We start from the raw sequence: 21,315 nt of genomic DNA, 5'->3' as shown, positions 1-21,315 counted from the left end.
CATGGGGGTACTTTCCACTAAGAGCAAACCATTTTGTGGTGACAAGTCTAAAAGAAAATATATGATTTGGACCAGACCCAAGATCACTTTGAGAGAGTCTTTTTGGGGGCACTAGGATGATATTAAATGACAAAGCCCTGTGTGCTCCCCTGTCCTTGCTGCAGGTTCACTGGAAGAATCATCAAAGATGTCATCAACATGGGCTCCTATAACTTCCTTGGCCTGGCAGCCAGGTACGATGAAACTATGAAGACAGTGAAGGATGTTTTAGAGGTGTATGGTGTAGGTGTAGCCAGTACCAGCCATGAAATGGGTATGTATGTTCATTACTTTGAATTTTCGTCTACTTGGGTCTGAGATTCTATGTGGCTACTTCTCAAATCTAGATCATATCTAAACTGTGCGCCTCAAAAAGTTGTTATAAAATGCAAAAAGGAAAAGGTATATGAAAGTCTTTACGAAAATTTCAAACGTTATGCTCTCACCAAATAGTTGATTAATTACAGATTTTAGTTCTTCAGAATATACTATACATGTTTTTTATCTTCTTTTTCTTAGACAAGTCCCTTTAACATTTCATAAAATACAGGCTTAGTGATGATGAACTCCTTTAACTTGACCTTATTTGAGAAGCACTTTATCTGCCCTTCCTTTCTACATGAAAGTTTTGCTGGATAAAGCAATCTTGGATGTAGGTCCTTGCCTTTCATAACTTGGAATACTTCTCTCCAGCCCCTTCTTGCCTGCAAGGTCTCTTTTGAGAAATCAGCTGACAGTCTGATAGGAACTCCTTTGTAGGTAACTGTCTCCTTATCTCTTGCTGCTTAGTAAAATGACAGCAAACTCACAATTATTAACAACCACACCTAAAACAAAAACAAAAACAAACTAAGCAAACAACTAGAACAGGAACAGAACCACAGAAAAAGAGACCACATAGAGGGTTAGCAACAGGGGAGTGGGAGGAGGGGGGGGGGAAGGTACAGAGAATAAGTAGCATAGACAGTAGGTAGATAATAGACAGGGGGAGGGTGAGAATAGGATGGGAAATGTAGAAGCTAAAGAACTTAAGACACATGGACATGAACTAAAGGGGGAGAATGTGGGTGGGAGAGGGTATACAGGGTGGAGGGGATTGAAGGAGGGAAATGGGACAACTGCAATAGCATAATCAATAAAATATATTAAAGAAGAATATTAAAAAATGTATCTTTCCTGATCATTATTGTCTAAAATAACAATTATGGTCTCTTTTGCCCGGTACCTTTCTTTTTCTCTTTTAAAACAGATTTATTAAGGTACAATGATACTCAAAAACTGTACTTATTTTATATATAGTTTACTGAGTTTGCACATATGCAGGCACCCATGAAACCATTGCCACAATCATGGTAGTAAATGTATCTATCACCTCAGAAAATTTCTTCATGTTCCCCGTTTTTGTGGAAAGAGTACGTAGCATGAGATAAAACTTTTAAACAATTCCTCAAGTTCACAATAAAGTACTATTAACTACAGGCACTATGTTGTACATAGGATATTTAGAATTTACTCACTTGCATAACTGAAGCTTTATATCCATTAAAAGTAACTTCTCATTTAGGTTTAACTCTTTCTCCCACTTTTCTGAATGACATTCATCATTGATCTTCATTTATATTTGTGTATCGCCTATCTCTGCTACTAAAGCATAAGCTTCTGAAGGAAAGAAGTGGCCTGTTGACTGTTGGGTTGAATGAATGAATAAATGAATGAATGAGGAATATCATAAGTAGGCAAGGTAGAACAAATTGCTTATTTATTTATTTATTTATTTATTTATTTATTTATTTATTACCTGAAACTTTCTCTCTTATTCAGAGGAGGGAAATCGGAGAGAAGGGAACTACTACACCACTTCAGGGAGAAAGAGTGATGAGAGCTTCCCCCTGTAGAGTTCTTTGCTATTCCTGACACGTGGTTTTCTTATATATCATCTCGTTTATTCCTCACAAAAATCCTGTGCTGTGGTAGCCAGCATAATTGGTGTTATTCCCACATTCTAGAGAAATAAACTAAGGACGATAGTGGTTAAGTGATGGCTTACTAATCTGTATAATTCCCAGTGTCGCTCAGTGATTTCTACCATAGCAGTTTCCCATCCAATATAATATATGCAGGTCACCCAGATCAGTTTCAGAACTAAGAATCATAAATACGCTAAAAAGAGATTTAGTGAAAAATGGGTCACAATTTAGGTAACCAGTTGGAATATGGTCTCTAAAAAATTGTAATTATTTAGATCTGTGCAATAAATAATAAGTCAAATTGAACAGAGTAAATTTTTAATCCAAGTAACCAGTAAATATTTAGCTAAAGTTCCAGAATGTATAAGTGGTTGCCCAAATTTTTGAAGAAAGACATCTTTCTTATCTTCATTTGAGACATGAGGGCTGGAGATATGAAAAGCCAAGTATAAAAAGAAGGTTCTACTTCAGTTGTTGAACTGGGTTGCACACAATGCCCCATTTGACAGTGGGGCAGAGACTGGAAGATCCCTGGTCATAAGTGACATGGAGTCAGTAACATTTGGGGATGTTTCCTCTGGTGGCAGTGACACCTGACACCAGGACTGTTAACAAACCAGATAGAAAACATACTCCTCAGTAAGAGGAACCCTACCCTTCAACTTACTGGGGCAGAACACCCCCATCACAGCCCACAGGAGCTGAAGAGCTGAAGAGCAGGAGCTTGACACAGGCAATGGTTTCCTTCCAGTGGAAGCCACATGTGGAATATTGGTCCCTGACTTTTCAGGCTCAACAAACCCAGAGAACCAAGGAGAGGTGAAGATCCTAGTTAGGACTGCCTGCAGCCTCAGTTCTCTCCCTTCCTACTCACCCTTCTAGAAAGGTCAGCTTTTAATACTTAACCTGCTTCATTGAGCTCTCCAGCTCAAGCTCTAGGAAAACTTTAACAGTTTTCAAGTAAACATGGAGAAAGCCAAACAGAAGCTACCCACACTAATTTTAGGCAAATAAAAACACTAAAAACAAAGATATAAGCAATCCAAAGTAAATAAGTAAATAGGTTACATTTAAAATAATTCTGCACCAAAAATGATAACCCGAACATAACATGGAACAATTAGTAGCATAATCCTGAATGCCATTTATTTTAAGAAATATAACTTTTGAAAAACTTAAATTATATAGTCTTAAGAAAATGCTTAATAGTGACAGTGGATAAACAATGAAAAAATTGAGGCAACAGAGACTTAATTTTTAGTAACCTAATAACTTCTTGAAGAACCAAAAGTAAAATTTAAGAGTGTTTGATAACTTAAATACTTCCAATAGCTTTAAAAAATAGTTTCCAATGTCTTGGGGAGAAAAAGAACACCAAAATTATATTAAAAATAGGAAAATTAAGCAAAAATAAAGATCTAGAGGAAATATTTAAAAACATAATAAAGGGATAGAAGACCACACATATTATTTTGACAAAAAATGTGTAACTAGAACATATTTACCTATTGAAAGAACTAAGATTTGACCAAAAACCTAAATTTAACCATGTGCTATAATCAAACAAATACAACAAAATTAAAGTTATTTCAAAGGACAAGAGTAGAAAGGTAGGTCCCAACCAGGTACCTAGTTCCCACCTTCCTTCTGCAACCACCAACAAAAGACCTCAGTGCCCAAGAGGGAGGTCTATTTAGTGGAAGCAGCCAGAAATGAGTCCAAGAGTAAGGTTGTTTGCCAAATCTGTACCTGTAAATGTTCACACTAAGCCCAAAATATATTGGAAACAATACACTTCCAGAAAGATATTACAGAATTGCAAGTGCTATATTTAAGAACCAAAATGATGTGTACTGTTCATTTTGGGGTACAACTAAAAATAATGGAATACAGAATTAAGGGAGGCTTTGACTCTCTTCTCAGTCAATATAACAATCCACAGGCTGATGGCGCTGGGAGGGCTGTACATTTTTTATGTTGTGAATATGAGTCAGAGTGAAATGGCAATTTGGAGTCATAAGCAAGCACTTAAAATGGCTGATATTTTAAATGTATATTTTCTATACTCATGTTTTTTTATTAGAATAGTCCCTGATCTAGGTTGTCTCCTTCAAATTGTGTGCATGCCATGTGTGACATCTTTGGTAATTACAGGGTAGTTTATCCTAATAACTTGGTTAATGTGCTGTGAAAGATTAGAAATTGTTGAGGGTTTTGTTTGTGTGTGTATGGAACATTGTGTTGTGAATTCATAAATTCTGGATTGAACACTTTATCAAAAGTTGTAGAGACGGATACTCAGTATTCTCTTTTTAAGGTGACTTGTCCCCATATTTTTAGTTGGAAAGTCACTGGAATAACTGCAGATTCTAAAACTACACAGATCTTTAGACTTTCAGCACCGGGAATGGGAAGTATATACAAATTATTTATAATGTCTCAGTATTAACATCAAGTGATAATCAGTAATATCTCTATTATGTAAGATATTACCACATTGATCTTTGAAATTCTTTATCTGAAATAATTATTTAATTTTCCTGTATGTGGAAGATGTTTATTTGAATATATTGGTTTAAAGTTGAAAGACATAGTGTAGCAACCCATGAGCAAAGTGTTAAATGCATAATTGCTTGTTTTTCTTGCATATGAATTAAGCTTAAGTAAATAAGAAGCTGAAACTTAAAAACAAATAATCAACAGCCTAAATATGTGGTGCAAATGGCAATAAGAAAGAAAGCAGAAGTTAAGCTTAAGTTATTAATTATTAAATATATTCACCCTAAAAAAATTATACAGAGAGCCCACAATGAAGATAGATATAATTCCTATATCTTCTATACATCAAGTATCACAGCAGAGATAAACATAGCTGTCTATTTTTTTATATGACTGGAAATTAGTAAGATAATGAATATGGGAGGCTCCGAAAATCATGTGGCTCAATTTAATATTTCACAACTGATCAGAAAAAAGGCAAGAAAAATGAAATAGTGATAGGAGATCACAAAGTACCTCCTAGTCCTTGAAAAATAAAGAGGAGAAGACAATAAACAAAGACATAGAAGACATTAACAATATAATTGTTGAGTTTAGTTTAATATTATTTTTTATTGATTATGCCATTACAGTTGTTCTATTCCCCCCCTTCATTCCCCTCCACCCTACCCCCCATCCCACCATTACCCCCCCTTTAGTGTATGGCCAGGTGTCTCAAGTTCTTTAGATTCTATATTTCCCATACTATTCTTGCCCCCCATCTATTTTCTATCTACTGTCTATGCTACTTATTTTCTGTACCTTCTCCCCCCTTCTCCTCCTCCCACTCCCCTGTTGCTAACCCTCCTTGAGATCTTCTTTTCTATGTTTCCACTCCTGATCTAGCCGTTCATTTAGTTTGCTTTTGTTTTAGGTGTGGTTGTTAATAACTGTGAGTTTGCTATCCTTTCACTGTTCATGTTTTTTTAACTTTTTTTCTTAGGTAAGTCCCTTTAACATTTCATATAATAAGGGCTTGGTGATGATGAACTCCTTGAATTTGATCTTATCTGAGAAGCACTTTATCTGTCCTTCCATTCTAAATGAAAGTTTTGCTGAATAGAGTAATCTTGGTTGTAGGTCTTTGGATTTCATGACTTGGAATACCTCTTTCCAGCCCCTTCTTACCTGTAAGGTCTCTTTTGAGAAATCCACTGACAGTCTGATGGGAACTCCTTTGTAGGTGAGTGTCCCCTTAGCTCTTGCTGCTTCTATGATTCTCTCCTTCATTTTAATCTTGGCTAATGTAATTATGATGTGCCTTGGTGTGTTTCTTCTTGGGTGCAACTTCTTTGGGACTCTCTGAGCTTCCTGGATTTCCTGGAAGTCTATTTCCTTTGCCAGATTGGGGAAATTCTCCTTTATTATTTGTGCAAATAAGTTTTCCACTGGTGGCTGTTCCTTTCCCCCTTCTGGTACCCCTATAATTCGGATGTTGGAGCGTTTAAAGATGTTCTGGAGGTTCCTAAGACTCTCCTCATTTTTTTTTGAAATCTTGCTCCTTCACTCTTTTCTGTTTGGCCATTATTTGCTTTCTTCTGGTCCACTCCATTGATTTGAGCCCCAGTTTCCTTTTCATCACTATTGGTTCCCTGTGCAATTCCATTCATTTCAATTAGTTTTGCTTTCATATGTTTCTCTAATTTGTGGCTATAATCAACCAGTTCTGTGAGGATCCTGATCACCAGTGTTTTAAACTGTGAGTCTGAGAGTTTTGCTATTTCTTCATCACTTAGATTTATAGGCTCTGGGGCTTTGAGATCTTCTTGAGCCATTTTTGGTCTGTTCATGCGCATTAAGTATGAGGATCGGAGCCTTGGACTCCCAGGTCGCTGGGTTGTGATGCTGTATGTGAGGGCGTGGTCAGTGCGGGGAAATGGCAGCCCTGTCTGCTGTTTTGTGCTGCTGGGTGAGGAGCAGAGTCTGAGGTGGTTCACCAGGTCCAGGCCACTCAGAGTTGCTGGATTATGACGCTGTATGTGGAGGCGGGGTCAGAGCGGGGAAATGGCAGTGCCCTCCCTCGGGGACCCGGTGGGTCCTGTCCAATCGCCCACTCCCTCACTTGTCTATCCATGCACGAATGCACGACCACAGTCAACCCTGCTCCCTCACTGTTTCCCCTCCGTCGCTTGCTGGACCTCTCACTAGGTCCAACCCTGCGCCTGGATTTCAAGTTTTCCTGTGCTACCCCGCTCTGCCAGCTGCTGGTTTCGCCTCTTACCATTCAAGCTGAAGAATTTGTTGTTAACAGACTTCCGAAAAGTTCAATTTTCTGTGTTCTGGCTGTGTTTTCTGTTGCTATTATTCAGTTGTCTCTAAACTTGGTTGTGTGAGAAAGCACGGTATCTCCACCTATGCCTCCATCTTGGCGGAAGTCTAGTTTAATATTTAAAATATATTAAATGCTGAACCTTGAAACATACTGTCGGTATACTGCATCTTTTTAAATAATCACTGAATTTTAACTAACATTTACTATATATTCTGCCACAAAGAGAACCTCATTAAATTTCAAAAAGTGGAATCTACATGAGTCATTGGATTTTTGGATCAGAGTGAAATAAAGCGAAAAATTAATAACAAAATTAGAAACAAACACTTTTCAAAAATCAATTGAAGGATTTAAGATGCCTTTTCTAAGAGGCCCTTGAATCAAAAAGCGAATAAAATTTACAGTTATATCATATTTAGAAACTAACAGCTATGAAAACCACACAGGATCCAGGTAGTTGTGTACTCAGAGGAGCAGGTATGTTCTTTATTAAGAAGAAAGATTGAAGCTAATAAGTTAATCATTCAGGACAGTGAGAAATAAAAAGAGAGCAAAAATCTTAGATTATTAAAGATAAAAACACAAACTTAAGAATTAGAGAAGAGTAATTACTGTTGGCTGAGTCATCTGCATGTTAATAAGTCACTTAGAGATGATTCTGATAAGCAGCCAGAATTGGCAACCCCTAAGCTCATACACCCTGATCCAACAAGAATTTAATAAAAGGAAAATTATTAGGTAATATTACTTAGAAAAACATTATTATTAGCACTGCAAATCCCACAGTGTATTCAAATAACAGGATAGCATGATCAATTAGTTATAGTACAGAGGTGTCCAAACTTTTGGCATCTCTGCACCACACTGGAAGGAGAGTTGTCTTAGGCCACACATGAAATACATTGCGACATGTAATCAAGTAAAAAAAAGTCACGTTTTAAGTCAATTTATTATTTCATGTTGGGCCGCATTCACAGCCATCCTGGGCTGCATCTGGCCCATGGGCTACAGAATCTAGTCAGTTAGTTCAATAATAAGAATTTATAACATTGAAAGATCAAAGCCCTGGCTGGCATAGCTCAGTGGATTGAGCGCGGGCCTGCGAACCACACGATCCCGGTTCGATTCCCAGTCAGGGCATATGCCTGGGTTGCAGGCCAGTTCCCCGCAGGGGACTCAAGAGAGGTAACCACACATTGATGTTTCTCTCCTTCTCTCCTTCCCTTCCTCTCTAAAGATAAATAAACAAAATCTTTTAAAAAAAAAGAAAGATCAAGAAAAAACATATTATCTTGATAGATATTGCTAAAGCATTTATAAAATCCAATATTTATTCCTTATAAAATTTTAATAGAATAAAAATAGGATATTCCCGAATGAAATAAAAAATACCTACTTCAAACAAAGAGATTGTACTATGTTTTGCAATGAAACTCTAGAAGCTTTCACTTCAGAGTCAGGAATAAGATGCACATGTGTTTATACCACCATTTTTAATAACCATCAGAAATATAGTAGATAGTATAATTATTCATTTATTTTTAATTTTAAGTCAATAAATATTTATTAATGACCACCATGTGACAGAGTAAGAAGTATATGTACAATAAAAGAAAAGGTAACTAACCATTATTGGTAAATGATCTGACTGTTCACCTCTCTGGCTTTCAAGCTATCATCTGTGAGTAGCACCAAGGACCTCTGAAGGGGCTTTTCTTGGAGCCACCATAGAGATAAGAGGAAGTTGAGCAGGGGAGTGTTTTAGTCCGATTTCTTCTATTTTCCATAAGTAAACAACAAAACATTTACTAGAAATAATAAATATTCAATAGAGAATTAAATAAAGATTTCCATTAAAAGTAGCAAACACCTTTGTAATAAAATTATTTTTAAAATATTTAGAACCTATTTGAAGCAAATTCTGAAACTTTATTTAAAAACCTTAAATGAAAATGTTTAAAAAAACACACAGAGAGGTACCACATCCTCTGTAGGAAAAGACTTGGTATTATAATTCTATCAATATTTCCCCAAATGAATATGTAAATTGAAAAAATCTCAATGACTGAAATGAACAAGGTAGGAGATAGTCTAAACTGAAAGTCTAGAGACTGAACCTCCTATTTGTATGTAGTAAGAACAATATTTCAAATCAGTTGGAAAATGATCATAATTAGTATTGTGATAACTTGACAATCATACAGGAGATAAGTTAGATTTCTACCTCACATTTTACTTCGAAGCAAATTTTAGCTAGGTAAATTGCAAATGTATTTGGAATTGAAATTAAAGAAAAACAAGAGTAACCACCACCAGAAATGACTATATAAATAAAATTTAAGTTGAATGAATGAATGAACTGATGAATGAATGAACAAATGAGCAGAATAAAACTACTCAGACATTTCAATTGCAAAATGCACGTGTGTGCATTCCTTGTCAGTGCCTGGCTGGCATGTCAGATTGTGCTCCCTCGATGTGAGCAACACCTCTTTCTTAGCCTGTTTGAATTGCTGTGACAAAATATCACAGACTGGACTCATCAATGACAGAAGTTCACAGTTCTGAAGGCTCAAAATCCAAGTCAAGTTTCCAGTGTGGTCAGGGACGGACCCTTTTCTATGCTGCAAACTTCCCATTTATCCTGACATGGTCAGAGGGATGAGTTAGCCCTCTGGAGCCTCTCTTATACAGGCTATGATTTTATTTATGAGATCTTCATCCTCATGACTTAATCCTCCCCAAAAGTCCTACCTCCTAATATTATCACCATGGGCATTAGATTTTCAACATATGAATTTTAGGGTTTGGGGAGGAACACAAACATTCAGAGCATAAAACCCTCTATTCTAACTTGTTACTTACAACCACCCCTCAGTGGTACAGCCCACAATGACCTCCAGTTTTATCCATGAGAACTCACCTCACTTGGCAGAATCCCTGTTAGGTGGAAGCAAGCCATTTTAAATGACCTCCAGGCTGACTGTATACCACTCAGGCCACCCTGGTTCATGAAACACCAGGACTGTTCCCTGTTACAAGAGAGCCAGCTTGCTTCCAATCCAAATGCTGTTCACAACTGTTTTCCCTTCAGATTTCTCAAATTTAATCCAGGCGGTAATCTACTGTGTCTTAGTCCTCTAAGAAACCAGAGAGAGCACTCCCAGAAAAGTTAAGGGGAAAGAGCCAACAAAAGGAAACATTTAAAGTTCCTCACATAAAAACAATGTCAACAAAGTTGAAAGTCAAAGAACAAAATTAGAAAAAGTTATTTCCAATGTATATGACAAAATGTTAAACTTCTTAATATGTAAAGACTTACAAATCAAAATAAAAGATCATTCCAATTTAAGAAATTGACCAAGATTTTGAAAAACTTCAATACAGGCAAAACTGCAAAGTCAGAATAGTATGATGTTTCTCAACCTCTTTTTTTCAACCTTTTTTATTATCTTCTCGTTCCATGGTGTTTTAATAACACAGATACACGGTGTATCTGTTTCTGTAGTACATGGATGTTTCTGCTTTGTACATAAGTAGAGTAAGATATCCCAGCAAAAAAAAACAACAATCATCAGCTCTTTGGGAACAATAACACCCCTATTGAGAATGCACAGAATGGTGGATACCTTTTGGGGGAGGTGAATGGTGAGAGTCACAAAGGGATTTCCCAGTTACTGTTTATATTGTTTTTTTTATCATAATGCAGCTACATGTGTGTGTCCACTTTACAAAATTTTCAAGAGCTCTATACTTATAATTGTTTTCTTTTTCTGTGTGTATGTTGTAGTGTAATAATTTTTTCATGACAAATTAGATACAAATGAGCAGAAAAAAAGAAATGTAAGTGGCCAATGGGTCTGTAAAAAATGCTCTGCCCCATTCATAGTCAAAGAGTTATTGATACACAGTTACCACTTTTCACCTAATTGGCAAAAGTTAAATAATAATAATACCCCAAAGGAGTGAAGAAAAGAGCATCCTTATATATTGCTGATAGAGTAAATTGGAGGGCAATTTGAAAATGTATCAACAGCAAGGTATTGAACTCAGCAGTTCCATTTTGAGAAATTGTGCCTTAAAAATGTAAATAAGTGATGAAAGGTATATAACAAAGAATAACTATTGCAATGTGTTTAATATTATTATTATTATTTAGAAATAAGTGAGTTTCCAGGAATATGAAATTAAACATATCTACTTGGTATATTAATTAGTCATGTGAAATTACATTATTATCTAGTCATAAAAAATTATAATGCAGTTGCTTTGCACCATGGTTGAGAGCAAAGGTTCCAGGATTAGGTTGTTTGGGTTCAAATCCTAATGACTCCTTTAACTAGCTGGGGCTTGAAATAAGCTATATGTCATGTCTTCCTAGTCCTCAATTTTTTTGCCTTTAAAATAGAAAATGCATTGTTAAAAGGATAAAACAAATTATAAAATAATATGTAAATTACAAGACCATTTTTTAAAAAAATACATGAATATATGCATTGATTGGAGGTTATGTATTTTATTTGGTAGTATATTCTAATTTTTCCACAATGAACTTGTATTTGGGGGGTTAATTCTTTTCTTAAAAGTAAACAAGAACCTAAAGTGAAGGCACCATCTTAAGAAATAGTTCTGATATTTCTGAGACGTCACTGAATCAGACTGACCATAGTTTTCAGTCTGCTGGGGGGACCCTGCTACAGGTTGTGTGGATTCTTTAGCTGGTCCAATGAACGCAAAAAGAGTATAGGCTTTGGCTAAAAATAAATGATAAAGATTTATTTAAGAGGCTTAGGGTTTGCAAACTGGAAATGCAACAGGAAATACCCAGAGTATTCTGCAAAAGAAAGAAAAGCTAAGGGTTCTTACAGAAAACAAAACATTCTTGAGAAGACTCAATCCTGCATTCTTAGCCATCTGGATTGATCCAAGATGGGAATCCTATAGATAACCAGTGGTCTAGATAATTGATATCATGTGGTCTGAATAGGTGACCATTCTTTCCTTAGTCCTACAGGATAATTGGAGGGTTATCACGTATATCTAGGCATTGACACAGGAATGGAAAGGTCAAAAGTGTAAGTTCTCAGGCTAGTTAAAACAAGAACAGAATTGTATCCTCAAGCCTCAACCTACTTGATTCAGCATCTTAACAGTAATGACTCCTTTTTTATTTCTTCACTCTATTCTTCAAGCTTAAACTAGTGGTTCTCAAACTTTACCTCACATCAGAATCACCTGCGTGGCCCAGAAAAACACATGTTATTGCACCTTCCTACAGAGTGTCCTACTCAGTTTGTCTGGAATAGGACTCAAGATTTTGCATTCCTACTGTGTTCCCAGGCAATGTTGCTGCTTTAAGGACCACACTTTCAGAAACCACTGAAAACTATCTTGACCAAATTAGTCTGAACATTTTCAAGATGTATTTTACTTTGTGTGAAGTGAATACATAAATGCTTAGGAGATGGAGTCTATCAATAAAAACTGAAAACTAAGTAATAGACATGCCAGAAAATCAGAGAAGACAGCTGGTTTTGGTATCTGAACATAGCCTATCTGACACAAGTTGTCCAGATTTTCAAAATCAAGACAGGTTAAACTCAAAAGAAGCTTTTGTTTTCTTCCTTACCCCATCCCACCTTTATTCCACAAGGGTGTGCAGTAGATGTGTGGTAGCAGTACATTATTTGAGTATGTATACTCTGTAAACCCTTTGTGAGGCCATAGCTTCACCCAGCAACTATTCATCAGAACTTCACTTGTAGGAAAAGAGCTCATGGAGTGCCACAAGACTAACACTGTGCCAATGAAAGCTCACCTCTACTTGTACATATTTCTTTCTTGGAAAAGGAAAGCCTTATGTTTGATTCATTTCTTTAAGGAAACCCAAAGAATATGCATGCCTAAAAATTATTTAATATTCCTTCAAACTATAATTTCAATTTCAAGAAGCAGCCTTCAAATATTTTCATCTTGAAAATATCAGAAAGGACACACTGACTCCGAAATCAATGCAACTGAATATAGTAGGAAACTTTTCTCATTCTTGAGTTTCAGCTGTGATTTTCACATTATGTGTAATGTGCAAATTTGCTGAAATATCTCTTCTGTTTTTCAGAGTTTGAGATCATTGTCCTTAATCAGTAGATGGTTTGTCTCCCTCTTTATCTTCTAGACAAGTTCACTGCTATCATTTAATTCCAATTATCAAGGCTCCTATGTTTTTTCTCAGATATTTCTAGCTAGATCTAGGAAATGTACAGTCTTGTTAACCTGAACTACTAAATAAGGAACCAACCTGAATTTGCAAAATGTTGAAATTAAATCCTATTTCAAATAAATATCAGCTCATTTCCTTCAAGTTCTTACTAAAATAAGCAGTTTCTAGGAAACTGTTGCCAAGTAGAGATCTTGCTTTCTTTAGAGAAAGCAATTTTAAGTAACATTTTAAATTTGAATCAGTGTTATAAACATGTTTTAAAGCAGTAGATTCCATTAAATAGGCTATAAACTTCCCACCTCAGTTTTACCTTCTTAATTTGCACAGAAAAACCTTTCTTCATAAGCAGTGCCAGTTCTTCTCATACCAAATTATTGTAAAATCTGGTTAATGAGATTTCATTGCTTTTCTCTCAAGCCTTTTTATTTTCTTTTAAGGATATAAGGGGAAAGGGACTCTCAGAGGAATTGTTTGGGAGTAAGAAAATGAAAGTGTATTCTGGTTTCTGAAAGCCTTTTGGCAATTTCCTGATACCCATTAGAGTTCTAACGAGATAATTGCCCTTCTCTTGACAGTGGTAGAAATTACAGCCCAGCCAAATTTCAACTAGCAGGGATATTTTTGTAAATGTAGAATTTGGCCCTGTAAATTCAACAAAGCCAAGCAAACATAACAATTCAAGAAGAAATGCCAACAATTTTCACAAGTATAATACCTGGGGTGACTGAACAAAGTTTTAACTCATATAATTTTAGAATTTGTACATCATCTACCACCTTCCCTCCAGCCAGGCAAACCCCATAAAATGATATACATGAAGTCTAGAGATTCGTTAATAACTTGCCAGTCAATGTCCATGCAGTTACTAGGTTGAGAAGTCAAAACTAGACACTAGTTCTCTTGAGTCTCATTGAAGAGCTGTCTTTCCTATTCTATCCCCTACTGTTCATTGTTTAAACCAGAAGCAATCTACATCAGAGCTCACCAAACTGCCCCTGATCCTGTATTGCCTGAAAATTACAAATATTTTTTACAGATTTAAGTAGCTTAGATATAAAAATAAGAATAGTATTTTGAAACATAAAATTATATGGAATTCAAATTTTAGGATCCATAAAGTTTCACTGGAACACACCCATTCTTTTGTGTACTGTCTATGACTGTTTTTACTTTATAATGGCAGGTGAATCATTGCAGCAATGACCAAATGGCCCACAAAACCCAAAATATTTTGTGTCTGTCACCCCAATCAAAGTTTGCTGATATAGATGAGTACTTGCCATCACAGCAACTTAGTAAAAAGACTCCTGTAGATTTAATATCATTGTCCAGGTTTCCTAATCCAATGCATATCAGCATACATCAAACTTTACTCTCCTTTACTTCCTTTATTTAGACTAAAAATCCTGTTCCATCCAAATATACTAAGGGTACAGATTAATTTTCATTGACATAGGCACTTGAGTATATCCTGGAAAGCCACTGATATCAACTTGAGGAAGACCAAGGATATTGTCAATATCAACTACTAACTTCCCACATTCAGGTGATGGTTTATGGAAATAGGAGCATTTGGGATGGCAAAACTTGACAGAACTATGATACTTACCCATTTATTCTTTACCCTTTTTATAATGCAAAAGAGTTAGATGGTTGTATTATAAAAGCCATTTTTGTCATCTTGGCATTTGTGTTCCTTCTAATGCACAGGACAAAACCTAGATATGACTTTTCACCTGGTGCTGACTAGCAGAATTAAGAAGCCAAGTTGCAGAGTCAAGGAATTTATCAAAACTTCTTCTATTTTTTTCTACCTATTTTGTGTGTCTTTCCTACTCCTTCAGGGCAAAAACCTGTTTATATTTTCTTCAACTATATACCAGCTTGACACACTGTGTACTGTGAGTATATTTTAGTAAGCCAAGAAGGAATAGGATAAGCTCTACAAATAAAAAGTGGGAACTGAAAGACTATACAGGAACCTATAAATTAATTTCAAATCCATGCTATCAGGTAGAACTTACCCATTTTTTCATATACCATGTCTAGATTTAATTATCTGCTGTTTCATGGAAGTAAAATTGAGAAAGGATCATGAAATCACAACTGAGTGTTGACAAGGTCCCTAATGTTTAATTTAACATCCTTTTATAAAAAAGCATACTAAAATCCAAAAGTCTCAATAACTTTCCCAATCACATAACTAATAAATGAAAAGGCCAGGTCATTCACAAACTCAAGTGTGAGAGAAGTGTCCAAGTACTTTCAAATAAAAATAAGTTAAAGTTAACTCTAAGCCCCCAATCTAGCCATTCCATTTTCAGTCCATGTTGGGCTCCCATTCATCAAGAGAGAGCAAACATGCAGAGGGGTCCAATCCACAGCCCACAGGCTGCATGCAGTCTAGGAGGGCTGTCAATGCAACCCAACACAAAACATAAATTTACTTAAAGCATTATGAAGTATCTTTTGTTTTCATTAGTGTTTATGTATTTAACATGTGGCCAAGACAATCCTTCTTCCAAGGTAGCCCAGAGATGCCAAAAGGTTGAACACCTGTATTATGGTATTATGCAGCTTCCAAACACCAGGGCTGTCTCCACTGTCTTTGGTCTCCTGTTGAGAGGCCTGCTGTTTCAGTGAACACAATCCTTGTGGTGCAGCAGTCTAGATATTTTTGTCCCATGCTGTGGGCTGTGGCATGGCTGGTGTGGATAGAAAGTCCAGTGTCCAGCATTCAAGCTACTCTCATGCATCTTGCAGCTTTCCCCAAGCTGCCACAAAGAGATACACTTGGATCCATTGACCCCAGTCCTGATCAAATGTCTCTTACCCTCTTTGCTTCTCAGATACCATATTTTCTTTCCTTTGAGTACACCTAGTGTAACTCTTTCAATTTGGTTAGGCTTTTTCCAGAGACAGGTAGGAAGCGATTTTGACTGTAAGCCCTGTATCAAGAACCTCTCCAGAAACACAGGGCTAAACAGTTCCTGGTTACCTAAAAAAAAAAAAAAAAAAGCGTGGAAGAAAAAGAGCTGTTTAAGAAGAACATGTATAAGTTATTATTTCAAATCGCCCTGATTTGAAAATATTGGTGATGATTTTCTTAGCAATAAATCTTTATAAACATACAGATGCTTAGGACCCCTTAGGCCAGACTGGAAACTGCACAGAACAGTGACAAAGAGTTCTTTCTCTAGAGTTGGACATGCTGAATCTGAATCTTGGTTCTTGGCTTACTAACTGTGTAACCTTGGGGAAGTCTCAATCATTGATGTCCTTATCTGTAAAATTGGGATAATATTAGAACTACCCTCAAAAGTTGTGTGACATTTAGCTGAGATAAATCTTGAGGTATTTAGTTTGGTAGGTTGACATGTCATTAAGTAGCCTGTACTTATTAGCTGTGTCCTTTAGATAAGTGAAATCACTTCTGTATATATTTTCTCATTGATAAAATAAGAACAAGGGTGACTATTTCATAGAGTTTGTGCAGGTGTGATAATTAAATTAAGTGATCATGGTACCTTAGGGAACACACATTATAAGTTGCTTCATTATACTTTCTTCTACTTGTTTTGTTTTAAGGGTTGGATTTAATAGTGAGAGAATCAAATCTGAATTAGTTCTATACAATAGCTGACACTACTGTATCAGTGATAACAGTACTATAATTGCATAAGATAATTTCTTGTTTTTAGGAATTATATTTAAGGGTAAATGGGACATCATGATTGCAGTATACTGAGTAGTTCAGAAAAATTGCATATATATGTAATATGCATGTACATATATATGTGTGCATTATTATATGATATATGTGCATACATTGGGAGATATATTTAAGAAAATATAGTAAAATAATAACATTTGGAAAATCTGAGTGAAAAGTATCTGGAGATTATTGGTACTATTGTTAAAACTTTTCTGTAGGTCTGAAATTACATAAAAATAAAACATTATAAAAAAGAAAGTAGAAGGATAAGAACATAAATTTATTGAGCATGATAACAGAGGTGAGGTAGAGGTCATCATTTGGTCTATTAAAAATGCTCTTTTATCAGGATTTTTTGTGGCAGGAAGGGTCATAATGATTATATTTCCATACTGAACTTAAGGTTTTTGTTTGTATCAGATTCTAATTATTCCTAAAGCTTTAACCAGCTAAGAGGTGGAAAATAGTTTGTTTAATATGAAGGCCTGGGTGGGCAGATAAGAGTGGTTTCTTCTATTTAATGAAGATGGGAGTTCTCTTAACCCCACAGCAGTGGCCTATGTACAGCATAAAAGTATGTTCTAGACCTATGTTAGATACCACATGTGGCTTTTTCACACTTCTGAATGTTTCACAGTAAAACAAAGCTACTAAAGAGGCATAGTAGCTCTCTAACCCGCACTAGACTGGACACAGTGGAATAAGAAAGAAAGCAAGGTATTCTAAGAGCTTTTAAGGGATGAACTGAAAGGTAGGATTCTTAAGGTAGAAGCACTGATATTGGTTTTAACAGGAACCACCAGTTCAAGCACAGTGGCTCAGATGTGTGCTGATCGTTACAGCATAAGTAGGACAGCCAGGTGATCCAGCTGGCCAGCTGCCATGATAAATAATAACCTGCTCCTAGGACAAGTCTAAGAGACAGTCTACAAACAAGATACTCTGGACAAAAAGTGACTACAGTCACAGTGTTGAAGATAGTCCTCACATGTGCCACACGGGAGGAATTGGTGTTTGTGAAACAGGATTGTTAGCAAAACCCACACTCTTTACTATTAATCTGTGTCAATATGAAGACACACTCTCTACAATTAATCAAGTGTCAATATAGGAATCTATACATTCTAACTAAAATTCATTAGCTAGTTGATGTCAACAAAATCCAGCAGAAGTACATTGTCCATAAACATAGCGTTGGTACTTTTACCCTGAATCTGATTTTTATTGATTTGACTGATAGTAGCAAAGTCAGTATCTGGTACATGAAATAACTCTGAGAACTATTAAGAGAATACACCCAACTTGTATTTTTTTTATTCAGTGTCCTATTGGATAAATAAACCTTCAGGATGAGAACAAGTGTCAATATATGCACAACATAGCAATTCGCAGAGCCCTTGTCACTACCAATCTATGACTGTTACTGACCTTCACTGCTGGAGGCCTTCTTCAGATATGGGTACTTTCAAACTGGTGCTCACTGCCTAGCCACATTGTTGCCCTAGTGTCACATGATTCTTGGCCTTCTCCTCTGTGCCATCAAATACTCTAGGCTCAGTTCAGTCTTCATTCTCCATCTGAAGACAGCATGCAACTCAACAAGCACTTATTATGTGTCAGTATTGCACAGAAACTGTGGTCACCAAAAGGAATATTTTAAACACAGCATCCATATCCTGAAGGCTCTTTTTTAATAAATAAGATTGCCCCTTGAACATCCTCAGTTCAACCTAATAAGTGCTATAAGTGTTATGTGATCTCAGAAGAGATAATGGCCAAGTTTGTCTGGGGAAGTTGAGAACAGAATCCCAGAGAAGAGGTCATTGTTTGGTGGATCTCAAAGAGTGAGTGGGTGCTGCAAGAAGACAGATGTGGAGGAAATAACATGCCCATTTTCAGGGAAACCTACAATGACACCTTTCCTGACCTCTCCAGAAACTGCAAGTCCACTCAGCTGTTTAGTAAAAAAGCTGGAACAAGAACTCAAGTCTCCTTCTGTCCAGGCCAGCAGTCTTTTCACTATGTATTCTTGGGGCCATTTCTTTTGGGATGCATTCTCTGTTAGATAAAAACAAATCTGACAAATAATTATGTGACCATGGTTTATCTTTAAATTTCAGTTTCTCTTTTTATTCCATAATATACCTTTGATAATTAAAAAGTTTCAAATTACAACTCAAAGTTTTAAAATTTCCCCCCAAATCTTGAGTAAAATTAATATTGCTGGAATACTTGCTTTCCTATGGTTTCTGAAAATTGAAAAACGAATTATAGTTTGAGAAGAAAGGCCTCCAGCCATCTGTTAGATGACAGCGTGATTTCTCAGGAAAGACAAATATTGAACACCAAAGGTCAACTTCCATATTAACTGCAAAATGAGACTGAACCATTCAGTGCCTTCTACAGTTTACTGCTTCATCATTTGAGCATAGTAAGCAAGCTAGTTTATCAATTTAAGTAATTTCTGATATGACATTGTGTTTAGTAAAATATGTTGACCATTAGGCTTAAAGAAGCATGTTTATAATATTTCTGAATATGCTAACAGAATTGCTTTAACTTAAATTTGAGTTAAATCTGGCTCCTACATTCCAAATTACAGCATCTCTCCATCTGTACATTTTTCTATTTTGTTAATTGTATCATCTAAAGCCGTACTGTCCAATAAAAATATGATACAAGTCACCCATAATTAAAATTTTTCTAGTGAAAATTTTCTTGTGCATATATTTAAAACTTTTATAAGTTTTAAATTAATCTTTATATTTTCTACCCAATATGCCCAAAATAATATTATTTAAATATGTAATCACTATAAAAATATTGATGAGCTATTTCACATTATTTGTGTTGGACTGTGCCCTTCGAAATGGTGTATATTCCAGTCAGAATGGCCATCATAAACAAAGCAACAAACAACAAGTGTTGGAGAGGTTGTGGAGAAAAGGGAACTCCAGTGCATTGTTGGTGGATATTACAGACTGGTACAAAGACTATGGAAAACAGTGTGGAATTTTCTCAGAAAACTAAAAATGGATTTGCCTTTTGACCCAGCAATTCCACTGCCAGGATTATACCTCAAGAACCCTGAAACACCAATCCAAAAGAATCTATGCACCCCAATATTTATAGCAGCACAATTTACAATAGCCAAGTGCTGGAAGCAACCTAGGTGCCCATCAGTAAATAAATGAATCAAAAAGCTATGGTACATTTACACAATGGAATTCTATGCAGCAGAAAGAAAGAAGGAGCTCCTACCCTTTGAGACAGCATGGATGGAACTGGAAAGCATTATGCTAAGTGAAATAAGCCAGGCAGTGAAAGACAAATACCATATGATCTCATCTTTAACAGGAACCTAAACAATAAAACAAACAAACGAGCAAAATATACCCAAACACACTGAAATAGAGAATGGGCTGACAGTGTCCAGAGGGGAGAGGGAAGGGTATTTCAGGGGAAAAGGGGAAGGGTTTACAGGAACAAGTATAAAAGACACATGAATGAAAACTAGAGGGGGCAGGAATGGGAGGGGGAGGGCTGGGTGGGTGGGCTGGGATGGGAGTAAAAGACAGAAAACTGTACTTGAACAACAATTAAAAAATAAAGAAAAAAGAAAAATGGTGTATGTTTCACCCTTATAGCACATCTCAATTCAGACATTACATTTTCATTGAGCAAAGTGAAACAAGTGGGATGTAACCCTATCAAAATAATAAAGTTGCATTTCATGGAAAATACCGGGTCCAGCAGAAGTAAGGCCTGCTTGAGTGTGGTTGGTAGGGTAATAATATTGGTGTAATAATTTATAGTTTTAATTTGAACATTTCACCTAAAATGTCATATGGTGTGCTTGAGTGTGATAGTGTTATGTTACAGAATTACATGCTTATGATTTTGTAATAAAGATTTTGCAATAACAAAGGAGTGTTAGTTATTTGTGCCAGACCCTATATTTTACAATGCTTCAATATGAACATTTAAAGTCAGTTAAATAAAATTTAAAACTCAGTGTTTCTATTTCACTAACCACATGTACTCAGAGGCTACCAGATGAGGTGCTGCTAACCTAGAAGTCAGAGTGGCAGCACACAGAAAACTGTGGGAGCACTAGGCTTACTCTCAGCAAGGCAGGAAGGGATGGTGTTAGAGAGTAAACATGTAAAAGATAGCAGGAGGCAAACACATGAACTTTGGAGTTAGACTAGATTATCTCTTGCTTTTTTCTTTGACTTTTTTTTACACTTTAGCTTTCTTAACTATAAAGTAATAATACCTGCATTATTGGACTATTAAGAAATAGAGAACAAATGGGCAGCGACCAGAGGGGAGAGGGAAGGGAATTTAAGGGGAAAAAATGGGGAGGGATTTTGAGGAACAAGTATGAAAGACACAGGGATGAGGACTGGGGGGGTGGGAAATGGGAGGGAGGGGGGAGACGGGGCAGGAAGGGGGCTGGGATGGGAAAAATAGACAAAAAATGTACTTGAAAAATAACGAAATAAAAAAAGATTAAATGATATAACTTAAATAGTGAGCCTTGAAATCTGGCACATTCCAA

At 36.2% G+C, this 21,315-nt stretch overlaps 1 protein-coding gene across 1 annotated transcript in view; it reads left to right on the top strand.

Moving 5' to 3' along the window:
• Positions 1–21,315, top strand: part of SPTLC3 (serine palmitoyltransferase long chain base subunit 3) — a 140,859-nt gene that overhangs the window by 48,381 nt on the left and 71,163 nt on the right. Inside the window, exon 4 of the mRNA XM_037129276.2 lies at positions 165–313. Coding sequence (XP_036985171.1) covers positions 165–313 — 149 coding nt within the window. The remainder of the gene's footprint in view (positions 1–164; positions 314–21,315) is intronic.

Source organism: Artibeus jamaicensis, unplaced genomic scaffold (genome assembly GCF_021234435.1).
Source record: "Artibeus jamaicensis isolate MK-2021 breed Jamaican fruit bat unplaced genomic scaffold, CSHL_Jam_final contig_685, whole genome shotgun sequence".
In the NCBI taxonomy this organism is placed as follows: Eukaryota; Metazoa; Chordata; class Mammalia; order Chiroptera; family Phyllostomidae; genus Artibeus; species Artibeus jamaicensis.
The sequence above is the reverse complement of the archived record's forward strand: the minus strand, read 5'-3'. Positions and strand labels throughout refer to the sequence as shown.